The sequence below is a fragment of the Numida meleagris genome, unplaced genomic scaffold (genome assembly GCF_002078875.1).
Source record: "Numida meleagris isolate 19003 breed g44 Domestic line unplaced genomic scaffold, NumMel1.0 unplaced_Scaffold193, whole genome shotgun sequence".
Lineage (NCBI taxonomy): Eukaryota > Metazoa > Chordata > Aves > Galliformes > Numididae > Numida > Numida meleagris.
The window spans coordinates 762,230-787,909 of record NW_018363728.1 but is presented as its reverse complement, the minus strand read 5'-3'; the positions used below and the strand labels follow the sequence as shown (position 1 = coordinate 787,909).

The following is a 25,680-nucleotide window of genomic DNA, read 5'->3' as shown; positions in this document are numbered from 1 at the left end:
GACCAGCCCAGGCAAGGCAGAATGCCCTGGAAATGTGTCCACACGGCCTCAGACTCATACAAGCATCCATGGAACCCACATCACCCCTTCACAGCACCACAGAGAGTTGACAGAAATCACACTTAAGCTAATTATATCCTCTTTTAAATTAAAAGTATGCAAAAGTGTCTGCTAGGTTGTGAACTAAACCAACAAAATACAGTAGACCTTCATCATAACTTAAATAAATGGGGTTTGAACTGTCACTTGATGCCAGACTTGCATCAGTATTGAACATAAGGACCATTTGACCACGAATACCATATAAAAGAGGTGAGAAGGTCAGCCATTGCTGGAAAAGCCCTTTATGTGTCCTCCCCAGATTGCTTTGAACCATGTCTAACTACCAACTCCAAAATGTTGCTATGTTTGTAGATGCCCAGGAGCACGCCTTTGGAGCAGCCCAGGACCTGGCTGCAGCTGCCCAGCCCTGCTCACCTCTGTCCTGAGCACACATTGCACAGACAAAACTTCAGTCCTGCTTGTTCACCTCAGTCCTCAGGGCTTCCACAGCAGGAGTGTCTTTTGCAGGACAAAAGAACAATGCAGCAGTGGCGCCAGCATCAGCTAGAAAAAAGGATGACACTAACTGCACTTTCGGGGAACAACTACTTTCACATTATGCCAAAAGCCAGATTTTGCCCCTTCCTTTATCCATAACCTGTCACTCAGAGGAAATCTGTCCTTCCCACTTAAAATAGGGATACAATCCATCTGTCACACGTTGGGAAGCTCCATGGGTGGGTGGCAGTGGTTTGAGGGCACTGAGACCCACAAGAACAGGGCTGCGCTGGGTGCCACTGCCCAGCTTACTTCTGCAATTACTTCCAATAATTCGCTTCTACATTAGTGTCACAGCGTATTTTGTCATAGAGCTTTATTCAAAGTGGTGCATTGATACTCATGACTATTTATTCACGTAAAACGATGCAGTTATTTCTATCCCACCAGGGTAGTTCACTCGTGAAGTATGGTTTCCTCCTTCTGTTAAGACACAAACAAGGACTGAAGAATGGCAAAGATCTGACTTTGACGGCTGTAACATAAACTACTGCCTAAAAAAGCTTTATGGCCAGTTGCGTATTTTTACAATAAACAATATTTTTCGGACCACGTTCCAAGTTCAGCCCAACGCCTGAGTACGCCCGGCGGTCCCTTGGGCCAGCCCCCACTGCGCGCTCTGTCAGCGCCGGCCAATCAGAGCACGCCTTCCCCCCCCCCCCCCGAGACGAAGGGAGCCGAACCCCTTCGTTCGTTTTCGCCACCGGAGCCCCAATGGCTGATATCGGGGCCGAGCCTCTTCGGCAGCTTCCGGAAACCCGGAAGGGAAACAGCCGAGCGCCTTCGGTTACCTCCGGCGCGGTGGGCTGCTGAAAGAAGGCCTGGGTGCGCGGCGCTGTCCTAAGCTGGTATGGGGCTCCTCTCGCGAGCCCTCCGCGCGGCCCGAAGCTGCCGGGCAATCGCACTGCCTGCCTGCGGCTACCAAGCGGTGTCTGGCAGCGGCAGCGCGGCGGCAGTACGCCCGCAGCAGCCGAGGCGTGGGCTGAGCGCCCGGCCCCGCTTAGACGAACTGTTCGCCGCCCCCTCCTTAAGCCGCCTCCTGGAGGCGCGGGTGCAGGGTGAGGCCGGGCCGGAACTGGCGGCGCGGATCCAGCGGCTGCGTGACAAGGAGCGGGAGCTGCGCGACACGCGGGAGCTGGCACTACAAGGTGAGGCGCGTCGACAGGCCTGTGCCCAACCCCGTCTCAGGGCCGCCGCGGCGGGGAGGGGGTTGTCCGTCAGGCCTCCTGGGCGAGGCGGGGAATAATTTGCATAACGCGACGTGATTGGGCGGCCGCCCGGAGGTGGGCGGATGCAGGCGGGTGAGTGGCACTGCCGACCTATGAGGGTGTCGACTGCGCGTGCGTGGGATGTGTACCGTCACGCGGGGGCGCGTCCGAGGCTGAACACAAGTGCTAACAGCTCTCGTTTCTTTGGCTGGGGAAGATGATAAACGCTGTTTGAAAGGAAAATGTGTTGTGGTTTTTTTTTTTCTTTTTTTTTTTTCTTTTTTTTTCCCCCTATTCATTCTCTTCCAGCATGGAGTGAAAGAAGGAGAAATGCTTCCACTGGAAAAGTTAATAATGGGCCCAAAGCTGTTAAGTTTCCGTTGTGTGGAGATGAAGGATTTTTGTCTCCCTTCAGAACCTGCTATGTCATTAAAGCTTGATGTTGATTTTAAGCAAAGTGAGCATACGGGTTTAGTCGGTCACTGTGAGCACTTCTGTAGCTCATCCTTAAAAATATTTCTATATAATAATAGGATCGTAGAATATGTGGAAATGAAAGGGCCCCCACAAGGATCATCAAGTCCAACTCCTGGCTCTACACAAGGCCACCCAAAAATCAGACTATATGTCTCTTAAGTGATTTTAGAGCTCAGATTACATCTGTATATTAAAATATGCAATTGTGCTATGAAATAGATTAGATCTTGACAATTACTTTGTGAATATCTGATTCTGTTGGCCTTAACGCTAGGCCTCGATCAGACAGTAGTCAGTCTAAAATAAAGAAGTAGATGGATGCAGGTGACCAAGTAAGCGTGTTTAAGGTGTCACAGTTTGTCAGCCACTCAGCCATGTGTGCTTCTTGCCAGCTGTAAAGCATACTTGTTATTGAAACCAGTTTATATGTGGTTTGGTTTTTTTCCTTCCCTTTTTGTAGAAGTGATTTGGAAAAAAATAATCCCCAGATATTAAATATGGTCTTTAAAGTCAACAAAATTTATTTTAAAATGTAGATAGCTACTAACACAAATTACAGTGCTGAAAAGATGTGCGTTTGCTGTGAGGGCACCCCCCAGACTCAGCTTACTGTGCACAAAGAGCTGGTGGCTGCCATCTTTCTTTTTGGTCTTTTGCCATTGACTGTGCTGTTGTGTCTGTGTATTCAAAGCCCTTTCATTGTGTGTGTAATTTTCTTCTTTTTGGATGGTTATTTTGTTTTCTTATGGGCAAGTGAGTTGAATTAGCTCAGGTCAGAGATAGTTTAAGCTGTATTTTGTTTAAGTCTGAAGTTTGATACTGACCAGGGAGTGTGGGGGAGGGTCATCTTAACATATTTAAACTGTAGCACAGGGAAACAAGTCTAACTGTAAACCATCAGTGTTGATCAGTCAAGTATCATTTTAAAATTACAAGTTCCTCTTATGTGAGGATTCTTGCGTATTTATGTCTTTCAGTGATGTGATGTGATAGGAGTTCTGCAGCTGCTTTAGAATAACTTCTTACAGACAGAGTACTTCAAGTTACTGCTACTGATGTGCAGTTTTTACGTATGGCAATAGTCCTTTTAATGAAATGTTAATTGTGGGACTCCTCTGCCCTTTGGGTCCGTGCTGTCCCTATCACAGTGAAATACAGGAGGGAGTTCCCCAGAATCATGGAGTGGCCGAGGTGGGAAAGCCCCCTGGGGAATGGCTCAGCCCACTGCCTAGAGCAGAGTCATGCACAGCCCAGGGCTGTGTCCATTTGGGGTCTGGCTATCTCCAAGGGTGAGACCCCAGAACCTCCCTAGGCAACCTTCTCCAGCTTTTGGCCACTATCACAGTAAATTATTATTATTTTTTTATGCCTAGGTAGAGGTTTCTTGTATTTCAGATGTAGAAACATCTCACTCGAACATAGATACTGTTTGTCTTAGCTCTAGATCATAACATTAATCACATTTTCTGACATATTTGGTGTGATTTTGTTTATTTTGTAGAGTAAGTTCTTCATATGGTTATTTTTTCAGAAGGTTTTCTGAGAATGCCACTGGTTTAAGTCTGAGGATTAACGATACTCAAATATTCCAGATGAGAGTGAAGATCTGCGGAAGCTTGCAGAAAGGGAAATCGTTTCCTGTGAAGAAGAGATAGCTGAACTGAAACACCAGGTTAGATTCCCTCTGAAAGCGTGTATTTCCTAGCCATTCCTAAGTTAACAAAGCCAAGTTGTCCTCTCATTGAAATAAGATGTGTATGATGAACTCTCCTCCTTCCCTCCCCCGCCCCCCCCCACCTCCATCAACTATACTCTTTGACCAGTGTCTGTTACCTAAGGAAAATGGAAAATGCAGATTGCATATAGATAGTCCGTAGCTGCATTCTTTGAATCAGTTCATCCTGATAGGTAGGTGCTGTAGTTTGTCTCTTCTGGATGTACCTTTGTGAGTGTTTAGCTTGTTACACATTAGAAACTTTCAGCTTCATAGAATCATAGAATTAGCTAGGTTGGAAAAGACCTACAAGATCATCCAGTCCAACTATTCACCTACCACCAGTAACCCCACTAAACCATGTCTCTCAACGCTATATCTAAATGTTTCTTCAACAGTTCCAGGGACAGTGACTCCACCACTTCCCTGGGCAGCCCATTCCAGCGCCTGACCACTCTTTCAGAAAAGTAGTATTTCCTAATGTCCAGCCTGAATCTCCCCTGGCGCAACTTGAGGCCATTCCCCCTCGTCCTGTCACTAGTTACAAGAGAGAAGAGGCTGACCCCCAGCTCACTACAACCTCCCTTCAGGTAGTTATAGAGAGTGATAAGGTCTCCCCTGAGCCTCCTCTTCTCCAGGCTGAACAATCCCAGCTCCCTCACCCGCTCCTCATAAGGCCTGTGCTCCAGACCTCTCACCAGCTTCGTCGCCCTCCTCTGAACACGCTCCAGGACCTCACTGTCTTTCTTGCAGTGAGGGGCCCAAAACTGGACACAGTACTTGAGGTGCGGCCTCATCAGGGCTGAGTACAGAGGGACAATTACTTCTCTACTCCTACTGGCAACACTGTTTATGATACAAGCCAGGATGCCATTGGCCTTCTTGGCCACCTGGGCACACTGCTGGCTCATGCTCAGCCGAGCATTGACCAACACCCCCAGGTCCGTTTCCTTTACACAACCTTCCAGCCACTCTCCCCCAAGCCTGTAGCGTTGCCTGGGGTTGTTGCGGCCGAAGTGCAGGACCCGGCACTTGGTCTTGCTGAACCTCACCCCATTGGCTTCAGCCCAGAGATCCAGCCTGTCCAGATCTCTCTGTAGGGTCTTGCCACCCCCCCAGCAAATCCACACTTCTGCCAGCTTCCTGTCATCCGCAAACTTACTGAGGGTGCAACTTGCAGTAGTATGGTTTTGAAAAAAATAGTGTATTACTATGTAACTGCTTTAGACTGCTACCTTGTATAGGTTCTAAGTAGTATTTATGGTATTTTGTATCTAAATAGTTACCTTTTATGTAAACTGTTAACATGTTCCTAATGTCACTGGCAAACTAGAAGCTGGCTGGCTATTAGTAGAAGTAGAAATTGACTGTAACTCACATTCTTTATTCGTTTGACAACAATAAAACAATTATCTTATTTAAAAAAAATTGTAGATATTTATGATATATGCTATAAGAAGAAGGGGAAAGCTGAAGTAGAAAGAGACATCACCTAATGCTAGTAAAGAAGGATGATTGAAAAGCATTTATAAATCATACAGAGTTTTAATCAAGCCTTCAAAACAATTGTATAGTTCTTAATTCTAGTATTCTGGTGTATTTTTATCCAACAGATCAATAAAGCCCTCTCTCCTTTAAATAAATACAAATGATATAGCTGAATTGGTGTTGAAGAGATATAATCCAACACCAATTAAAATGCGTGGCATTTTATACAATATCAGTTCTGGATTGAATGGGGAGACCTTAGATGGGTGTTTTTGCATTTACAGATAGTATTGCTTTTGATTCCTTCAGAAGAAACAGACAACAGTGATCTTGTCATGGAAGTAACTGCTGGAGTTGGAGGACAGGAAGCGATGCTGTTCACTTCAGAGATATTTGACATGTATCAACGATATGCTGCCTATAAAAAGTGGAAATTTGAAATATTAGAATATTTTCCCAGTGAAATAGGTCAGTAACTTTTTTTATTTAAAAAAAAAGGGGGGGGTTATAATTTTTTATAACTTCTTAATTTAAGCTGAAGCATTCATTCTTATGCCATATGAATTCCCTGACTGCAGGAAACTAATTTCTGGGAAATTATATTTAGAAGCAGAGATCGAATGTCTGGGTACTATTTTCTTCAGCTTCTGTATTTGAGAGTGAAATCCCACTTGAGAAGCACTATTAAAATAGTAACATACTAAAAAAATAAATGATCTTTCAGTAGTTTCAAAAAAGTAGAAATGAAACTAAGTACTCGCATAAAAGAAATTCAGAAGGTCATGCAGATATGTTTTAGTTTTATATAACCTGTATTTGTAAAAATAAATATATATTTTTTAGTTTTATCTCGATATGCTGTTCTATTTACTTAAAAATACAAACATCTTGTGTTTATACGTTGGTTTAGAGGCAGGTTGAAAGTCCATTTATTATGATGAGTTTCTTGGCAGAGTGGAAAATGTTATAATTAAAAGGATTCTTGGCGTTTAATCCAAGACATCTTGAATTTTTTTAAATAATGTCAGTTGAGGATTGTATAAGGAAAGGAGGTGTTTGGATATAGCTTGTGTAACAGCTAATGGATACACAAAGTGAGGGAGTTGTTGAGACTTTGAGAGAAGAACTAAACATCTGCTCACCTAAGAAGGCCTTTGAGTAAAATTTCACTTGTCAGTTTTTCAGCTTAGTGATGCTAGCAAAAAGAGATTTATTTTATAAAAACAAATAGCAGAAAATAAAGAGCAAATTGTAGCTCAATGTAAGGAGATTAGAAACTGGTGTATTTGGTAATGGATGTTAAGTTGATTCTCTGCATCTCTGGGAGCAGGGTGTTCACAGAAAGGGAGCATGGCGGGTTTACATAACAAACAGAGGCAGGGACATTAATTTACCAATGGTACCGGCTGGTGTGTAAATTTGTTTCACAAAAATCAGGCCGCTGTTTCTGTGTGACTTTTCTGCACTGACACTTTCATCAGTGCTGAAACTCTCATTACCAAGTTAATATAGCAGACAAACTACATACAAGAATTTACAAGAATTTATTAGTTTTCAGGTTACCTTGTAGAAGAGAGGGAAAGAGAAATACTCATGGAGAGAGTGGAAGCAGAGAAGTATGGCTTCATCTCCTTCCAGCAGCCAAGGTTCGCTCAGTTCAAGTTAACTGCAGTCTGAAATATAAAGATGTACATGAGTGGTGGCAGGGACTATGTTTTTTGACTGACAAATTGCTAGTCACAGTTCTCAGCAGGCTGGATTTGCTAAGTCTGTGTTGGCAGATCTGCAGCCTCACCATTATGCATAGTGTGGTGAGTAAAGCTAGTGTATTTTGGTAACCTGTATTTTCCTTTGGAGGTAATGTATATTTTATAGTGGGTATGGATCGGTAGATGGGTGCTTGTGCAATTTGCAGCTACTAGCTTGAAACTATTTGTACTTCAGCATCCTTTTTTTTGTTTATGGCGATGAATGGTTAATTTATAGTTTTAATTATGTTCTTATTAAGTCTTCTGATAAATTGGTATTGATAAAAAGTAATGAACAACATGAAAAATAATCGTTTAAAATTTTTGTTTTAATCGAGGAAAGAAAAATGAGGAAAACAGCTTGCTTGTGAAACATTGAAGATGTAGTGGGAAAAGCTAGGAAGTTAGGGAATGCAATCCATCAGAAAAACGAATCTCTCTTCAGTCAGAAGCTGAACTAGCTTCTGAGATGACAGAAACTTACTAACTTTCTTTTAAAAGCAAATTGAATCAACGTGGTACAGGTTAGATGAATATAAACTATATGAGGGAAAGGAATGAGTCTTCTTTATTTTGTACCTCAAGAAGAGAGATTTAAAGAGGAAGTCAACTTTAATAGGGGTAGTACCACTTTCCAGCCAGCTGCCAACTTTACATACCTTCTGTCTCTCAGCTTTGGCAGTTTTGAGGCCATGGTGCTAATTGGATCAGTCTGCTGATTTGGTTTGAAAGCTGCCTATTGTTACTGGATAGTTAAGGCAGATCTGACTTAACTAGCTGCCCTGTGATTACAAGAGAAAGGGAGCTATACTTGACTACCCTTTTGGTGAAAGCTCGATTCTTAGATAATGAACACAAGCCTCCAGAAGTATTCTTTTTAATGCCCGAAATAGGAAATCGGAGTCATAAATGAATAAATATCTAGCCATTTTATTTCTTTTTGAAGCTTTTTGTTTAACGGAGATAGATAGATATTAGAACTGATTTGGCTTGCTGAGGGCTTGCCTGTGGAATGAGATTAATATTTAGGGAAGTAGGATATAAATTTACAGAAAAATGTAGGTAGGTCTATTCTTTGTCTGTCTCTTAGAGTGCATTTCCTCACCATACTCACTTTTATGACCACACATCATCCAAAACTTGAGATGCTTGGAATAAGTTGTAAGGTAGAGGCAGTGTAGATGGCACAGCCGCCACATTCCTATGCAATTCATTAAGTCCTGTGTTGAGTAAGAAATGCGTTAAGGATATTTATTCACTGGTATGCCTGGTGGTTACATCCCATCCACACTTAATTCTTATGGACTGCATGAGCAAAAGCAAGGTCCTATACTAAAACATCAAGCTTCCTCATTTCAGAGAGCTCCAGAACATGAACTGGTTAATAAGGTGAATGTTAGTCTGAATCCACTCTTAACTTACATTATGGACATATCATAAGAAATGACACATTTGATGTTTAACATGCACTGTAAAGCACAATCCCACGTCTTATTTATCCGCTGCTCCTTTCTCTGTAGTGGCATGTGGAAACATAGATGTTGAACTTTGTTGCAGTCTGAGGTGACGGATAAGGAAACTAAGGGAGCTCAAGCTCCTTGTTCTTTGGACCTCGTTTTTTCAGAATGGAGATGGACATTTTTAGTTAGTGGCAAACAACAGAGTTAGTAGGAGCTAGCTGTGTTTGACAGGCCTATGAACTGTCTGCAATGTTAAAAAATAATAATAATTGAATAAAGGGTTTGTTGAGATCTCACTGGATTTGACTGTGTTTCTTGATAAACCTGAGGTTACCATGTGTTGGTAGTAGTTTATTTGAAGCAATAAGACCTAAATAAATACCTGTCTTAAACTAGTTTCTTGGTCATCTTGTACGAAGCTCCACATTACCACAGTCACACAATCATTGCTGCAGACTAAAACTCTTCTGAATATATCACAGATGTGGCTGCAGCTCAAATAGGCAGACTGTACCCGTTATAGATGTACTAATGCCAGGACAAGTGAGGAAGAAAAGACAGAACGTTAGCTTTTGCAATGAATTGCTTGTTATATAATTAATCTTGTCTGGAGTGCCATTGAATTTCACACATTCAAGTTATTTTTACATCTGATTTGGCTTGGCTTCTTCCTCGTGTGCAGAAATTGTTTGTTTTTTTAGTACTTTTATATGTAAAGGAGCAAGTATGTTTTAATTCTGCAAACAAATACACAGTTATTTAGGTTATATATATCTTTTACAGGAAGAGTTATTTTGCTCATTTGAATACTGTTTGCATAATAATTAAGATTTCATGGTACCTGTTAGAGTGTACCTTACTGATTTAAACTGAAGTTTTTGACGTGTATTCTTATTTGTTAAATCGCATGCTTTAGAGTCATATTTATTCTCATGGTGATGGTTTTATCTTACAGAGTTAGCTGTAGATAATGACTATAAATCAAGAACTGCTTATGCTGGACGATGTGTTTGATTGGAAAGTAGTGTAGATCTCCACAAGTGGGAGTGAAATTTTAGAATTCATAGGGACAAAAATGAGGTGAAAGAAAAGAAAGAGGCAATTTTGGTTGATTTTGACAAACCTGACTGTAAAAAGTAATATGTTTCAGTAAAGTTAGGAGAGAACATTAAATTTCTGTAGAACAAAAACATTTGGAAATCTCTTCAATAATAGTGAAAAACCTGGCCTGCGTTCCGACTGATGACTGACTTCTGTACTGTGCAACATTATCACATTCTATGTTCTCTTCATCTTCCTTTTTTATAGAGCTGTTACCTTGTCCCTTAACCTAGAGAGAGACTAAAAGGGTATTTCTGAGAAGTATGTATGTGCCTCCCATTTTCCTGGGCCTTGCTTTCACGTTTAAAGACTTCAACAGCAATGTTCTTTCAAGGTTTTCTGTCTCCTCCAACGTCTCCCTTGGCACACCACCTGCTCTGCTGAGAATGGGATCTGGGAACTGATTTGGATGAAAAAAAAACAAAGCAGGGACAGGTTTAAAAAAAAAAAACACTTAAAGTGCCATCAATTCTTTAATCTTTCAAACAGTTATACTAGCACAGTGGAAGGGATTGCACTCCGGCAAACAAAGAGAAAGAATGCCATCAGCTAGTATTGCAACAAACTTTCTGTCTTGATTGTATTGGGTCTTAGTTCGAAAGTTCCACTTCTCAAGGTTCTGTGCTAACTTTCAGAATGTCACTGTCAAATGTTTTGCTTAAGATGTGGGTAAGGGGGCAGGAGCTTTGCGAATTCTGATGAAGTAAAAAGTTAAAATGAAATGGAAGAGTGAAGATGAGGCATAGATAGGATGCATAAAAGAGAATGGGGAAGAAGAAATGATAAATAACAAATGTCCCTTGTAAGTTAAAGACTTATTGTGATGATTTTTTTTCCACCATCAAATGCTGAGTTTCTCAAATACTAATCAGAATAGTTTGATGTAGTTGCTGACAGTGGCTTTCAAAACTTGATCTTTAAATAAACTTTGTATTGGTGTCAGATTTCTGCTATGGTTGAAATACTGTACGTGTGCTTGGCTCATAAACAACCTTTTATGTATATATAAAAAATTTAATTGGACTCCATTAAAAGAACTTGACTGTCCTTTACTTGATATGCTGTGTGAGTATGTATGTTTTGGAGTTCTCTTGTGTTTTTTATATGATTCTACTCAAACATCAAAATGATAAATTTATAATTTTAAGAAATAAACAACAATGATGCCTAAGTATGCTTGAAATGTAGTGGCATATAGCCAAGAGTTTTTACACTTTTACAACTGTTTCTTATTTAAGGTGGCCTAAGACATGCAGTCGCCAGTATAGCAGGTCTTGATGCTTACAAGTACATGAAATTTGAAGGAGGAGTGCATCGTGTTCAGCGGGTGCCAAAGACAGAAAAACAAGGGCGCATTCACACCAGCACAATGACTGTTGCAATATTACCCCAACCCACTGAGGTAACATTTATTTTTAGTATAACAGACATTACCATAAGCAATGCCGTTACTTGCCGTATTGCTAGTAGCCAAGTCTTCTCTGTCTGTCTTGTTGTTCTGACTTTGTTATGATTTTCCTTTTTAATCTAAATGTTTTAAGTCATATTTGTTTATTTTTGCTTGGGGGAATAAAATAAAGAATTTCTATATTTCCTCATAATCCTAATCTCAAACTCACTGGCAGTTTAATTCACTATCACTTGAAAATTTACTGTTACTGTGCCTTGCATGTTCAGTGGAAAATTGGATGCAGTGGCAAAAGACTGATACAGTTTAGAGAGCTCATAGAGATTTGTTTTAGCATTCCTCTTCCCCATTTTTATAGTATCCTCATTTTCGCCTTCCAAATTGCGTGGATCCAAATAGCACTGTGTTCATCCTTAGCAAATTTGCTTGGTTAAAAATAATTGGTAAGAATTAAAACTGTGGATCTTTGTTTATTGTCATCCTAGCAAATAGTCAAAATATGTTACTCCTTCCGCTTGTCCCTAAGCTGTTTCATTACTTCCTCCCAGAGATCACCACCCCATTCCAGAGCCAGCAAAGACAGTATGTTCCCTTTTATCTGAAACCTATCTAGTCAAGTTCAAATATCGATTAACTTGTCTGAGGGAGGGTGCGGAGCTTTCAGTAGAAAGGGAATATTAGTGCTAATGGATGGTTATATCTTAAACTACTTTGATTTCCCAGCATTTTATAAGTGGATCTGAGCTACCACTCAAACTTTAGAAAAAAAAAATTAGTTTGATCTTGCCTGAATATGCTTTATAAAATAAACCAACCATGCATATTTGACTTCTTTTCTTTTTGTCTCATGACAGATGAAGCTGAAAATTAATCCAAAAGATTTGCGAATAGAAACAAAGAGAGCTAGTGGAGCTGGGGGGCAGCATGTCAATACCACAGACAGTGCTGTACGGATAGTTCATATTCCAACAGGTACTTCAATTTTCCTTAGTACAAGAACTACTCTGTAAAAATACTGTGATAATTTCCATTGTTGTTTGTACTATGTTATTGGAAACAATAGTTTCAAACCTGGATAGCAGTAGAGAAAAGTTTTCATACCATTTTTGTGTGTGCAAAAAATATCCATAATGTTGTAAAGGCAGTGTCTTGTGCCCACCCCCATTTTTAGTAGTTAAAGCCTTAGTAGGTAAGCTATCCATTTTTCCATTACTGTGACACTCTTGAAGTATTCAAATCAATTTCTAAGAAAACATTTTATATTTAAGCTTTCAACTAATGGAAAAGAAACTGAAAAACAGAGGTTAAAATCATAGGACTTTTTCTTGACTATTCACTGAAAGAGAGGTTACTCCTTTTCCTTATTAAACTATTGTTTTAAGTATCATCTATTGCAGAGTCTGCTTAGGTTGCCAGCTTCCATTTGTCTTCTGGCTCTTTTCCCATAGATTACAGGCATAATTACAACACCCATCCCCAGGGCTCAGGTTAGGAAATGTAAGAGGGATAAGATATACCCTCAAATGCTACCTGATGTTAGCTATCGTGTCTTTTTTTTTTAATTGCCTTTTCTAAGCTTTTAACTTCCTTTTGAGCAATCCACAACAGCTGCCTTGACTTTCATTGCTTTTTAACTTTTCCTCTTCTCCACTACAAACATTAGTCAAGCTTTACAGCCTTAGGGTAATCCTGAGTACACTTTATCTTCACATATCCAGATTTTTGCCACCCATTTCTTTGTGTTTATTGAATACATAAATCCACTCTATGCTTGTTGCATCACCTCAGTAAAGTAGAAGGTAAATAGTGAAGATGATAGGATTCTACTTAAGATACAGTGACAAAAAGGTACTCAGATTAGAAAAGTTTTGTATTGTTTTGTTTTTTTCCAAACATGCAGACAAAAAGCAGCAAATGGTCTTAGCTTTAGCTGAAGGCAGTTATTAGGGTTTGTTATAGAAATCTTAAAATGTATTGCAGTTATTTTTTGTGATTATGCGCTAGGGATAGCATAGGGTTGGGTTTGTGGTTTTTTTTTCTTTGCATTTCAACTAATCTGAAATTTTCTTATTTATCTTTTCCACCTTCATTCTTCATAATCTCTCTTTCTTTACAAATGTTCTTTCACTTTCAATTTCATTCATCGCAAGTCCATGTCCAAGTCTTCACTGTGATCTCAAAAGTTGTCTTCAGACAAATCTTTCATACAGTAATGCTGTATAATTTTGTATCAGTATACTATAATTTTACCAGAGTTAGTTAAAATATTTCCAAATAGCAACTCAGGTTGTACCAACTTCTTCCTCCATTTCTTCTTCCTGTTCTTTTCTTAGGATGTTCATTTATTGTCTTAACTTGAATTGTATATTTTTGGGAAGAGCATACCAAAGAAAAGTGTGGTTTCTGTATAGCCACTATCTAGTGTACATTACTGCTATTTTACTGCTAAATTTCCTGGAACTGTGGTAAAAAATTTTAGATATCTTACATAAATATAGTTTTTATTTCATTGTCCAGCATACCAAAATAAATTTATTTTCTTCTGCATTAAAGCTTAAAACACAACTCGGCCTGCAGTTGGCAGTTCTCTGCCAAAATATCATCAGACACTAATGAGCCTGGACTCTTACCTACCTTGCCCAAATACACATATTTTTTCCTCATAATAAAAATCATCAGAAATTGCGAACTCTTTTTTGTATATGTTACAGTTCAGTGTTAATTCTCGTTATATTTTTGGCAGGGGTCACATCTGAATGTCAGCAAGAAAGATCTCAAATTAGAAACAAAGAGAAGGCTATGCAAATGCTTTGTGCTAAACTATACAACATCAAACTAGAAGAAGAAACCAAAAAGAGAAACAGTGTTCGAAAGATTCAAGTAAGTTTCACTTTGTAAAGATTTAATTCTGTATGAGCATATGTTCTTGGGGGGCTAACTCCTATGTGCATTTGCAGATAATAAATGAAACCATGGAGGAACGGTAGTCCAGTGAAGACTTAAATGAAGAAAAACAATTGCATTCAGTAAAATAGGTTGTGTACTGGCCAGAGTTAACATTTCAATAGTATGTAAATTCTAGAAACCTAGTGAGAGAAACTGGATTAGAGTTTGAAGAAACAGAATAATACTAGAAAAATATTGTAAAGTTTTTCTTTCACAAGTTTAAGAGCAATTAGTGTGACTACTGATCTAGTCTAAGCACTATATAACAGATTATATGTATTTATGAGAAAGAGAAAGCTTTCATTTCAAATGCTTAATCAGTATCTCACCCTTCCTGTAAGAACGTTTTTAATCGGTGTTATAAACTGATTCTTCTTGTTTGACAGATTGGAACCAAAGGAAGATCGGAGAAGATCAGAACATACAACTTTCCGCAGGACCGGATTACTGACCACAGGATAAGCAGATCAGTGCATCATACTGAGTGCTTCATGTTAGGGGAAGAAATGCTAGATGAAATGATACAAACTCTGAAGGAATATGCTGATTATGAATCTTTAATGGAAATTATTTCAGAACATGAAAAATGAGCCTTGCTCTTTGTCAAGCCATGTCAACAGGTATAGATACTTGCCTGCAAAAGAACTTCTTGGAGCACTGTTCGGAAAACAGAACTGCTTTTCACATAATGAAAGCTTGTTTCCTCGTGACTGATGTATCAGACAGCCTTCTTACTTGCTGAATAAAAGACCTTCTTGCTGCTGCAGTGCACTTAAAGTAAATTTGACTGGGCCAGATGTAGCTGCAGTTTTTAACCTTCTCCACTGAGAAGATACTGATACACCACTCTCAAAAGGTATGCATTAAAAGTGAGCTATTTCTAGTTCCAAGTCTTGTTCAAGCAATAGCTTGAACATCCGTACAGTGTCAAATAGTTTAGTCAAGAAAACAAAAAAAAAATCCTGTTTTGTTTAGTGATAGGAAGAAAGTGATAAATGAACACTACTCATCTGCAATAAATGAAGCTACTAATCTGCAGCTTTGTTAATGACTTATACATGGTATGGGAGAGGGAGTTCTTATAAATGAAGCAGAAAGAATTGTGTAGGAATATTCCTTGTTCCAACAAGAGTTCTAGAAGCAAAGTTGCTAGTTTTGTGAATTCTTTTTAAAAAGAATGTTTCTGTTCTTGTGTAAGAACTGAAAAGAAACAAAATTGGGTGGCTGTCTTGAAGGCTGATATGATTTCAGTCTCCATTTCTGTACAATTTGTCTTTTATTTTTAATTGGATCTGCATTTTACTGATTTTTTTCCTCAGGCTTACATAATACGAGTGGCATCTCATTGTTTCAAACTATTCAGTTTAACACCATCTTAAAGCATTTGTACAAAGTGTAGATACTTTACCTTCTTCATCTACTAATATAGGTACACACGGTTCTATCTGAGGTTAGATAAGACTGCATTTTACAATCTTAAATATTTGTGGTAATACAAAACTTGCTGCCTCCATGCTACCTTATCCCATCATTAATTGTAGACAGATGTTTGTATACACACACAGAATGTATTGAAAGTACCAGTAAGTAAGAAATGAGAACCTAAGGAAAATGTTACCATGAATACAGTTGTTTTCTTTGAGACTTCTGACTAAAATCAGTGTAAGAAATTAGAGTAAGAACGAAGTAAATGCAGGAGTTTGCTACAAGTAGCTTACAGAAACATGCTAAGCATGCTATATGAAATTTCATAAGGAATGAAAAGCCGAAACTGATCATATCAGTTTATCATATCATAGAATGGCTTAAATTGGAGGGGACCTTAAGGATCATCTAGCTCCAACCCCCTGCCATGACATGGTTGCCAGCCACTAGATCAGGCTGCCCAGGGTCCCATCCAACCCGGCCTTGAACCCCTCCAGAGATGGGGCATCCACAACCTCTCTGGGCAACCCATTCCAGCTCATCACCATCCTCTGAGTGAAAAAATGTCTTCCTAACATCTAACCTAAATGTACCTTCATTTAGTTTGAAGCCATTCCCTCTTGTCCTGTCACTATCAGACCATATAAAATGACAGTCCACCTCCTGCTTGTAAACTTCCTTCAAGTACAGTAAGATCTCCCCAAGCCTTCTCCAAGCTAAACAAGCTCAACTCCCTCAACCTTTCTTCATAGGAGAGGTGCTCCAGCCCTTTCTTTGTCTTCATGGCCCTCCTCTGGATCCACTCGAACAGCTCCACCTCCCTCCTGTGCTGGGGGTGTCAGGCCTGGATGCAGTACTCCAGATGGAGCCTCACAAGGGCAGAGTAGAGGGGACAATCACTGCTCTCTCCCTGCTCACCATCCCTCTTTTGATGCAGCTGACATTCCGGGCTGCAGGAGCACACTGCTGGCTCATGTGCAGCTTTTTGTCCATCAGAATTCCCTACTCCAGAGAGGTGCTTTAGAGTTCTTCTCCCAGTCTGTTCTCATATCTGGCATTGCCTCGACCCAAGTGACACACGTTGCACTTGGCCTTGTTAAACCTCATTAGATTGAGTACCCGCTTTTTGAGCATGTCCAGGTCCCTCTGGATGGCGTTCCTCTCTTCTGTTGTGTCAACTGTACCACTCAGTTTGCTGTCATCAGTGAATTTGCTGAGGGTACTCTCAATCCCACTGCATCATTTATTTCATTTTAAGATTGCAGTTTGAATGAATGCATTTCAAAAACAAGTATAGGCTTAGTATCTTTGTCAGCTTTGTTTTATAGCAAATATTGCATGGTAAGAATGACCAAGTTCCAAATATTCAGGTTAAAGTTGCGTATGTTACCGTAAGATGTTGAAGTGCCTGTGTACATTAGGTGGGGTACACACATTTCCTGTTGGTAAGTGTAGGACCTTACCTATGTCTAGATTTACCAGCAGATCTACAACTCCGAACAGGCACACTCTTAGTATGGAAAATATTTAGAGATTGACTGGGGAAGTGTCTAGAACCGAAGTCTTCATTCGTACCACATCAGTGCTGCAAACAGAGCCATTGTCGCACTCTTCCTGATTTAAAGCCAGGTTATCTTCTACCAAATGATGAAAGGAGTTTGAGATTCCTCCTCTCTAGCTTTGTATTTTCCCAGGGATGCAGGGACGTCAGCCTAGCCTAGCCCTGGGACTACTGCATGAACCCCATGAGTGTTCAGGTCTTTGCCACCATAAGGCCTGTCATATCCCAGCTGGGGCCTTGTTGGCCCAGCCCTGCCAGCCCCACAACCTCCCTGCTCTTATCTGCCTCTTTTGCAGACACTGGGTACTTCATTCCTTGGCATGAGGCTAGTGTGAGAAAAGCCAGGTACTGTGTGATTCTGGCAGGTGGCCGACAGGCATCTAAAAATGAACACACCTGAGTGTTGTACAAGGTGAACTTATAGTGTAGGGATCACTTTGGTCTGCCAGTGCAAACTTTATGCCATAAATGCTTGAAGTCTCTTCTGTGCTCTGTATTCATTTTAATGCGACATTTGCATGTAGGTGGTTGCTTCAAAAGTAGTGCCTCCTATTTATTTCCATGGAAACTACAATGGATGCGAAGTGCACAACAACATTATTTGATAGAGCAAATTCTCAGCAGCGAAACACTATTGTTCAACGTAGTCACCACCGTTAACTATGCACTTTTGGCAGCAGCGAACAAGAGCCTGCATGCTGTGCATGTCAAAATCATCAGCAGAGGTGACCTGCTGTTGCCACTGCTGAAACGTACTACCCACCCCTCACTGTGCTCACTCACATCCACTGGTTGGTGGCCATCAACGTTCAGCAAGCGTCAATGAGTGTGAGGGGGTGCTATTTTTTATTGGTGCCGTGAAGGCATTACTTTAGGAGCGGCCCCCATAGTATCTGCACGCGTGGCCTTCCTGAGCTGTGAGATGGCACTGTAAGGGTGGTGAGGTACCTCCTTTTACATCCAGTCTGTTCTCCGGCTGCCTGTAACTAATAGCGCCTAAAGAAATCCGTTTCCTCCCTGTGTCAGCGGTGGGGAAGAGAGATGATGAGGTGTACTGTCCGCGTAACATGTTCTTCCCTGGAAGAGTTCACTGGGGGTGAATTCATGCCGTGTGCATGCAGAGAGTTGCTGTGACCATCCCATACGCATCCGTTTGAAAATGAATGGGGATGGAGGAAGGCGGCGGTAGCGCTCAGACGCGTCACAGCAGCGCTGCGGGAGCTCGTTCTTTTAAAAAAGCAGAGAGAGACCCTTCACGCGGGCAAGGGCGGGGGAGGAGCGCAGCAGCGCCCGGAAGCAGGCTCCGCTTGCATAGACGGGGCGCGGGTCAAGCAGCCGCCGCGCGCTACGCGGCTCCCGCCCTGCCGGGGTCGAGGGGCGAGCGCGGCCGAGCGGGAGATGCTCGCGGCCACGCCCCCGCGGAGCGCGCGCGCGCGCCACCGCCCGACCACTCTGCTCGTTCCCCGCCTGCCGAGGAGGGAAAGTGGGAAGGGGGCCGGCTCCGCCCGCCGGGACTCGGATTGGCCCCCGCTTCCTGCCCTCCTCTTCATTGGCCGCTTGGCCAGGGCCGGCGGCGTCCGATTGGCTGGCGCTCTTTTGGTACCAAATTCAAAGTTTTTAAAAGTACCCGGCGAGGGCGGCCGCGCACTCCCAGCTCGCGGGACGCGGCGGCTCTAGCGCTGCAGGTGAGTACCGGCTGCGCCGCGCCGTGCGGGGCGATCGGGGTGGGGTGGCGCCGGGTCCGGAGCCGCACTTGGGAGTTCTGCGGTGTGAACTCCTGGGCAGCGGGGACCGATGGGGTGGCGGGACGGGGAGCGCCGGCCGAGCCGCGCGGTGGTGAAGCAGGGGCATTGGGAATGGGGATCCCTGAGCCCTGCCTGCTCGCGTCCCACCCGCGGCATGGGATGGAGTAGCGATGGATGGCAGGGTGGATGGATGACTCCCCAGTCCCACTGCCGTGCCGCATGTGGGACGCTGCCCGCCCCACGCCCGCCGCTCTGGGGCCGGGCTGTGCCGTGCGGCGGAGCGCCCATCCCAGCGGCGGGCAGCGCCGTCGCTGTGTCCCTCCCGCCCGCGGGGCCGCGCCGCCGATGGGAGGCATCCGCCGCCACCCCGCCACCACCATCTCGGGGGGAAAGCCGCCGGTTCGGGGAAAGCGCGGGTCCCTGCCCCAGGCCGGACGGAAGCCCCGCGCTGACAGCGCGGGGTGTGGGCCTGGCCCGGGGGCTGCGGTGCTCGCGGCGGGGGAAGGGGTGAGGGGGCCTCATCCTCTGGCTCTGGCTGTGCAAAGGTGGAGGTGGATTCGTTCCGTTTTTCCTCGGCACGTAGGTACGGAGGAGTGGGTTTTTCTCCGAAGTGCCTTGAAGGAGTTCTTGCTAGTTTTTGCCAATCTACTGAAATTACCTGAATTCCATAAATTAAATATCAGCTCTGGTGGGGGAGCCTCTCCTTCATACCGGTTACGAGGCATATGGGAAATGCTTTCCCCGCAGGTTTGGGCAGCAGCGCTGGCTCCCCGCGCCCATCCCCCCGCAGTCGCAGCACGGAAGAGCCCCGCACTTGGCGGGCGGGAGGGAGCGGGCAGCGCGGGCCCCATTTCCTACAGCAGCCACCAGTCCCCGCGCCTCTGCCCCGCACCCGCCAAAACCACGCCTGTGCCCCTACTTCACCTTGAGCACTGCTGCTCTTCCCCACGTATCCACGTGGGCTGGTATATTCCTGCCGTGCCATTCGCGTCCCTCCCTTCCCGAAAATGTGAGGTGCTTGCCTGCTTCAGTAGCATTGCCTTTGGTCGCGGATACCAGTCCTTCGGGCAGCCCTGGGCTGGCTCTGCCCTTGCCCGAGCACTCTGCTGTCTCTTAAGGCCTTTGGAGCCACTGCCACCAAGGTCCCCTCCAGGGCCTTGCAAGTGTCCCCATCATATCATTGCATAAGGGAAGGAATGGGAAGCACTGGTGTGTGAAACCAATCTACATTGGTGGAATGACGGCAATGTAAAGCATTCACTGTTCCCTCATTCCAGCTATATGCAGCATCAAGCTCTAGCTTTGAGTGGTTGATCAAGCCCTTAGTTCCACTCATTGTCCATGCTTTAGGCACTAGAGGGTCAGCTGGATGGGAGCTAAATTCATGCTTTCCTAAAGAAGGCATGTCTTTGAAACAGCAAGATTTTGTGATGCGGTTTAGGATGTGCTCTAATATGTTCCCTTCTATTACTTGCAGAATACAAAACAAAACCATGAAATCAAACCTTAATCGCTCTTTCAAAATGAAATGTGATTTCGATTGTACGGCTCTTCACGATGGGTTCATGTCTGTTGCGGAGAAAACAAAACTGGAAGAACCCTGCCCTTTGAATTTTGGGGAAGAGCTTTGCAAAAGCTGTGCTGAAGAGCATCACAAAATACCGAGTGAACCGTATCATGCAGCCCCCAGAAATCTAGATCCTGAAGATGAAAGAAGGCCTGTACATAACAAAGAAAACAAGCACATAAGCCAAAGATTTGGTGATGGGGTCTATGAAATGGAGGCACTGGAAAATAGTAAACTTAATGAGGACAGTGGTTATTCCTCTATGTTAAGTAGCCAATACAGTGATGCAACAGAACAAGAGGACAGTTTACCCTTGGCTGGAAATCTCTATAGCACACCAGAGCACTGTCTTGAGAAGAATGAGATCCGAGAACAGTTCTTCAAGAAGACTTTGTTACCTGTAAGCCATTATGAAGAAATGATTTGTTCAACTTTGAAAAAAAGTGGTAAAAGAAATCTCAAATCTTGGACTGCTTCAGACAGGATTGTTTTCAGGGAAAATTTCGAACTTCGTAATCTAATTGGAAAGAAAATGGGATTAGATAGAATAGACATTCTTGCTGAACTCCTCCAAAAGAACCTGAAGCATATATTAGCAAGCATCTTAAGGCACCTAAGTGAGATGGACTTAATAAAGTAAGTATACTGATCTTGGTATTTCACTGGGAAAGTAAACTACCTAGTCTCACATTACACATATGTATAGCCTTGCAAAATTATAGAGATTACTGTGAGAGTTACTGAAAAATACCTGAAATACAATGGAGTCATTAGCCACAGCAATCATGGGTTCGCAAAGGGAACTTAAGGAACTTAAAGGGAGCTCTAGTGCTTAAAGGAGGGAGACCAACATTTTATATAGCCTGATAGTGACAGGACAAAGAGGAATGGCTTTAAACTAAAAGAGGGGAGATTTAGGTTAGATGTTAGGAAGAAATTTTGTATTCAGAGGGTGGTGAGGCACTGGCACAGGCTGCCCAGAGAGATGGTGGGTGCCCCATCCCTGGAGGCCCTCAAGGCCAAGTTGGATGGGGCCCAGGGCAGTCTGATCTGGTGGATGGCAGCCCTGCAATGGCAGAGGGATTAGAACTAGATGATCTCTAAGGTCCCTTCCAACCTAAACCATTCTATTAATATTAATACAAGAATTTTTGATGTAATCCATGGTATTTTTAGACAATGCGTCTTCCTAGAAAGTAAAGACAATTATTGTTGACGTTTCCCATTTCTGTATGGAAAAAAGAAATGTATGGATAGTTATCCCTGCTGTTAAATAACAAGTTTTCCAACTTTCTTAGATGGTAACTGATACGTTTGTATTGTCATTACAGTTTTGCCAAAGTCAGCACAACGTGGAAGAAAATTTTGCAAGAAGATAAATGGGGTTTCCAAATGTACAGTAAAGCTTTGAAAAGCCTTTCTGTAAGTTTCTGCACTTGTAGGGCATTTTAAATCTAAACCAGTGTTGTCTCTCTGTTCTAGGACTCTTCCCAGCCTTAAGAGATCAAAGAGATTCTTAGATTAGAAAGAATTTCACTGGAGTGCCAGAGTTTGTGCTATTAGGATGCCCTACCTCGCATGTTGATTGTCACTTCACTGGTAGTGCGTAAACTGCTTTTGCAGTCCAAGGGAGGTTGGCTGAGAAAGTTACTCTAAGAGATGCAGATGTTCTTCCACAAGTCCTGTTTAGAGGGGAAGAAAGGAGTGTTAGTTCCAGCATTGCTCACTGGGAGCCTCTCAGCAGAGGCGTGCTGCTTCAGCATCCCTACTGATCCAGGAGGGATCAGAGACTCAGATGCTAACTTTCTAGCAAGAATCTGAAGTGGAGTGTGTTGGCCACAAATAACAAAAAAAGTTTTTTGCACTATGAACTACTACTATTGCTTATTTTTTGGATGAGACAATAGATACAAGATCCAGCTATGCTAGCACTGTGCTTTACTAAGGCAGAACTCTTCCAGAATACCAGCAGTGTTTTTTTTTGTTGTTTTTTTTGGTTTTTTTTTTTCCTTGAGAGATGGAAAGACAATGAAATGAGGCTTAGTGTCTGCCACAAAATGAGGCAGTCAACTACTCTGAGTTTTTGGTAGTACTTCCTGACACTAACCTGTTGTAGAGGAGCAGCTGGACACCACTGATAGGAGCATTCATCCCACAAAGTTTGATTTTTCCTCTGCCATTTTACTTTTTTTTTAACCAGAAATGCAAACAGAAAATTAGTGGAGGGGAGGAGTTTACTTTTCAGAAAGAAAATGTAAAAGCTTTCCTGTTCTCTGCAAAAAAGTGGAAATATTGCTTTGTGCTTTAAAACATTGCAGTGGCTATATGGAACATTCTGCTTAAATAGTTATGAAGTATTAATATGAAAGTAAATTGTAAAGTTCATGATTTCTATTAAACAAAAAGTTGATTTATAGCCTATAAAGAGTTACCAGATACATCTCTTAAATGTTTCTTTTGTTTTCTCTTTGTTAGAGTGGCACTAAGACGTCAGAACATGCTGCAACAAGGGAGCATGTTCTCTACCGAGCAGCTTTAGCTTCAGTTCAGAAAGCAACCCCACCAAACAGCCTGAGTAAAAAAGGCAGCAGATCCAAAGCATCTAAAAATCACAGCAGGGTCGTGGAGTTCTCTGAGGTAACTGGGGGTTTTTGTTCAACTCGTAAAGCATATTTCTATCTCCAGCTTGAAGTGCTTGTAACTGCTGTAAGCTTTTGCTTATTGAGCCTATTTCAAGACAGTGACAGAAATAAAATGGAGAACGTTAATACTCTGGGATGTTCTACATCACTTTTTTCCTCCCTGTGTTTAGGTATCATCAAAATGACTCAGTGGTTTGGTTTTTTTTTTTTGGCTTCAATATTGGCTTCCATCAGACACAAGAAGTGTAGTCATTTCCTTTTATTTCCCATGGGTTTATAATGAATCACGTGTTTCCCAATTATACAATCCTACAAAATCTGTCAGTTTTACTTGAATACCAGTGGACAATCTCTTGTTTCAAAAACTAAGTAACCAGTTCTTATTTTTGAAAATGAAAGGAATAATTTCAGTAGGATTCAGATTTTTTTCTATTTAAAGTTAGCTAAATTGCCATTCTTGGATGAGGTTTGGGAGATTCAGGACTTGGATATGGGCTATTTTTCTTCCGCCTTGATTTTAGTCTGACAGTCCTTTATGCTGACAGAATTACAAACTGCGTGCCTCTAATCTGGTCCAAAGTACCTGCAGACTGTCCAGTCTCTATGAAAATTTGGTGCAACCAGAATTAAACTTAGTATTCATGTAGTTTCTTTCTCTAGAGTCAGAGCAATTATTTTGTGGCACATTAATGACATTGAGGAATGTTTGCAGTGTGAGTTTACCCTCTGTTTATGCCTTTCTTTATATGTTTCTTCCATTAGGCTGCCAAGACCTTGAAAAACACTGAAAGCTTCAAAGTCTGCCATCGCTGTGGCTCACCTGCAAAGTACGACTCTTATCTGCAAAGAGCAATGTGCAATCGTGAAAGCTGTGGCTTTGACTTCTGCACAAAGTGCATGTGCAGCTACCACAGCTCCAGTGACTGTATGAGTGGCAAACCAGTGAAATCAAGCTTTAAGCTGGGAACCCTTCCTGGGACTAAAAAAAGCAAACAGAATCTGCGTCGATTGTGATCCATCCTGATACACGTTGTCAGATGTGCTGGAAAGGGTTTTTAAGACGTAAAGCTTTCCACAAAGAAAACCAAACCAAAAAATGCTTTCTGCTATTATTCTACAGGTTAAAAAGAAAAAGGTTAATTTTATAATTCCCTTGTGCTGTTTGGTCGTTCTTGCATTCCTAGGAGTTTTCAAAAAATAACTATTTTAAAGTGTCTTAACTTCAAGTTTAAAAGAAAACTCTGGATGTGGGTTCTAGTAACATTTAAAATATTGTCCTGACGATTTCTGTCCTCAGGGTTTGAAGACTTCAAAACTTCCTCATAAAATATTGAACTAAAAAAAAATGGTTTTGGCAAGTAATCTTCCTAGCACAATATGAACAATTCTTGAACTGTTAGTAGGAGGAAGCCTAAACTGTGTTTTATTTAAATGCTTACTCTTGTTCTTCCAGATTTTTAACAGCATTTCTAGTGAAAATGTCAGATGAGGTGAGTGAAGTCTTTTAAAATAAAATTGTGTAGGACTCGAAATTTTAGTAATTCTTCAAGTTTTTCCCTGAGTTTTAAACTGTGAATGTTTATAATACCGTGTTCTCTGGTGGTTTACATTACTTGAATCTTAAATTTTCTTGTCCTTCCTTCATTCATTCAGAATCTACAGATGTTTTGTTAGAAATGTGGTAAAACACTTTTTTATTTTTGAAAAAAAAAAAGGAAAGTACTGTGTCTTGGCAATACTGCTAAAAAAAAATAATGCCAGTTTTTTTCCAAATATTAAGGTGCATTTTAGTATTTGTATATATTTGTAAATAAGTTAAATATTTTTGTTTGTCTTGTAAATGTGAAAATAAATTACCGTTTTCTACAACTTCTGTAGTAACTCTGCGTTTCTTGTTTTTCATCTTAAAATATAACTTTTCATGCTCATTTCTCATCATTGCTAGTAGCGTTTCCTAAAAATGTTGACTTTACAACAGCCAAATCTCCTGGTTTTGTGTAAAACCTACTGAATCCCTTCTGACTCCATGCTCCTGCCACTCACTGAGGAGTCCTTGTAACTGCTAATAGTTTTCTGATCTAATACATTGTAGCAAATTTTCTGTGGACTGAATTTGTCATGCTGTTGCAGATCTACCTCCCTGCTAGTAAACTTTATCCTGGCTGCTCCATAGCAAAGGAGGGCGGGCTTTCAAGAAAGCACTGACTCTTTTCTGGAAATGGCTGCAGTTTTCTGTTGCTTGTTTTTCAGTTATCAAATGGACAAATGACTGGGAAGGCAGCACAATGTCCTACTTGAGCTTCTAGCATAGCAGCAATCGAGTATTGCAGAGTGACCCCCTCCTGCACTTGAATTGTTCATTTCTGACAGCTGGGGTAGAAACAGGCAGAATCCCTTAATTTCTGCATTTATTTGGTAAACTTAATCTCCTAACTTGAGCCTGAGACTTAGCATAAGAAGTTGAGTGAGTTACATCAATAACTTTATGTAAAACTTCTCTAAGTTAGTATAGAATGGAAGGTGAAAGTCCACCATCCCATTATACAAGGGCTGCTCTGAAAGTAATGGCTGCTATTTCATTATTTCGGCA

The 25,680-nt window shown here is 41.8% G+C and overlaps 2 protein-coding genes across 6 annotated transcripts; both read left to right on the top strand.

The window, feature by feature from the left end:
- The first annotated feature begins 1,294 nt into the window (after positions 1 to 1,294).
- On the top strand, positions 1,295 to 15,794 carry MTRF1L (mitochondrial translational release factor 1 like). 4 transcript variants are annotated; one of them, XM_021382229.1, is made up of 7 exons: positions 1,295 to 1,748; positions 3,878 to 3,957; positions 5,772 to 5,955; positions 11,035 to 11,198; positions 12,059 to 12,176; positions 13,948 to 14,084; positions 14,537 to 15,794. In XM_021382229.1, the coding sequence occupies exons 1-7, from the start codon at positions 1,451 to 1,453 to the stop codon at positions 14,738 to 14,740; spliced, it is 1,185 nt and encodes a 394-aa protein (XP_021237904.1). In that variant the 5' UTR covers positions 1,295 to 1,450; the 3' UTR covers positions 14,741 to 15,794. The 4 variants fall into 4 exon arrangements, with proteins under 4 accessions (XP_021237904.1, XP_021237906.1, XP_021237905.1 ...); XM_021382231.1 differs by having other exon boundaries at positions 1,610 to 1,748; positions 3,817 to 3,957; positions 5,797 to 5,955; XM_021382230.1 differs by having other exon boundaries at positions 1,610 to 1,748; positions 3,817 to 3,957.
- Positions 14,876 to 24,868, top strand: FBXO5 (F-box protein 5). 2 transcript variants are annotated; one of them, XM_021382228.1, is made up of 5 exons: positions 14,876 to 15,006; positions 20,359 to 21,084; positions 21,780 to 21,870; positions 22,924 to 23,085; positions 23,853 to 24,868. In XM_021382228.1, the coding sequence occupies exons 2-5, from the start codon at positions 20,375 to 20,377 to the stop codon at positions 24,102 to 24,104; spliced, it is 1,215 nt and encodes a 404-aa protein (XP_021237903.1). In that variant the 5' UTR covers positions 14,876 to 15,006; positions 20,359 to 20,374; the 3' UTR covers positions 24,105 to 24,868. The 2 variants fall into 2 exon arrangements, with proteins under 2 accessions (XP_021237903.1, XP_021237902.1); XM_021382227.1 differs by lacking the exon at positions 14,876 to 15,006 and adding an exon at positions 18,756 to 18,821.
- Positions 24,869 to 25,680: the final 812 nt, after the last annotated feature.

Coding starts and splice junctions, on each gene's coding strand:
- MTRF1L (XM_021382229.1), top strand. CDS start 1,451: ATGGGGCTCCTCTCGCGAGCCCTCCGCGCGGCCCGAAGCTGCCGGGCA. Junction 3,958..5,771: donor TAGCTGAACTGAAACACCAG/GTTAGATTCCCT, acceptor TTGCATTTACAG/ATAGTATTGCTTTTGATTCC. Junction 12,177..13,947: donor GATAGTTCATATTCCAACAG/GTACTTCAATTT, acceptor TATTTTTGGCAG/GGGTCACATCTGAATGTCAG.
- FBXO5 (XM_021382228.1), top strand. CDS start 20,375: ATGAAATCAAACCTTAATCGCTCTTTCAAAATGAAATGTGATTTCGAT. Junction 21,085..21,779: donor AGTGAGATGGACTTAATAAA/GTAAGTATACTG, acceptor TTGTCATTACAG/TTTTGCCAAAGTCAGCACAA. Junction 21,871..22,923: donor AAGCTTTGAAAAGCCTTTCT/GTAAGTTTCTGC, acceptor TCTCTTTGTTAG/AGTGGCACTAAGACGTCAGA.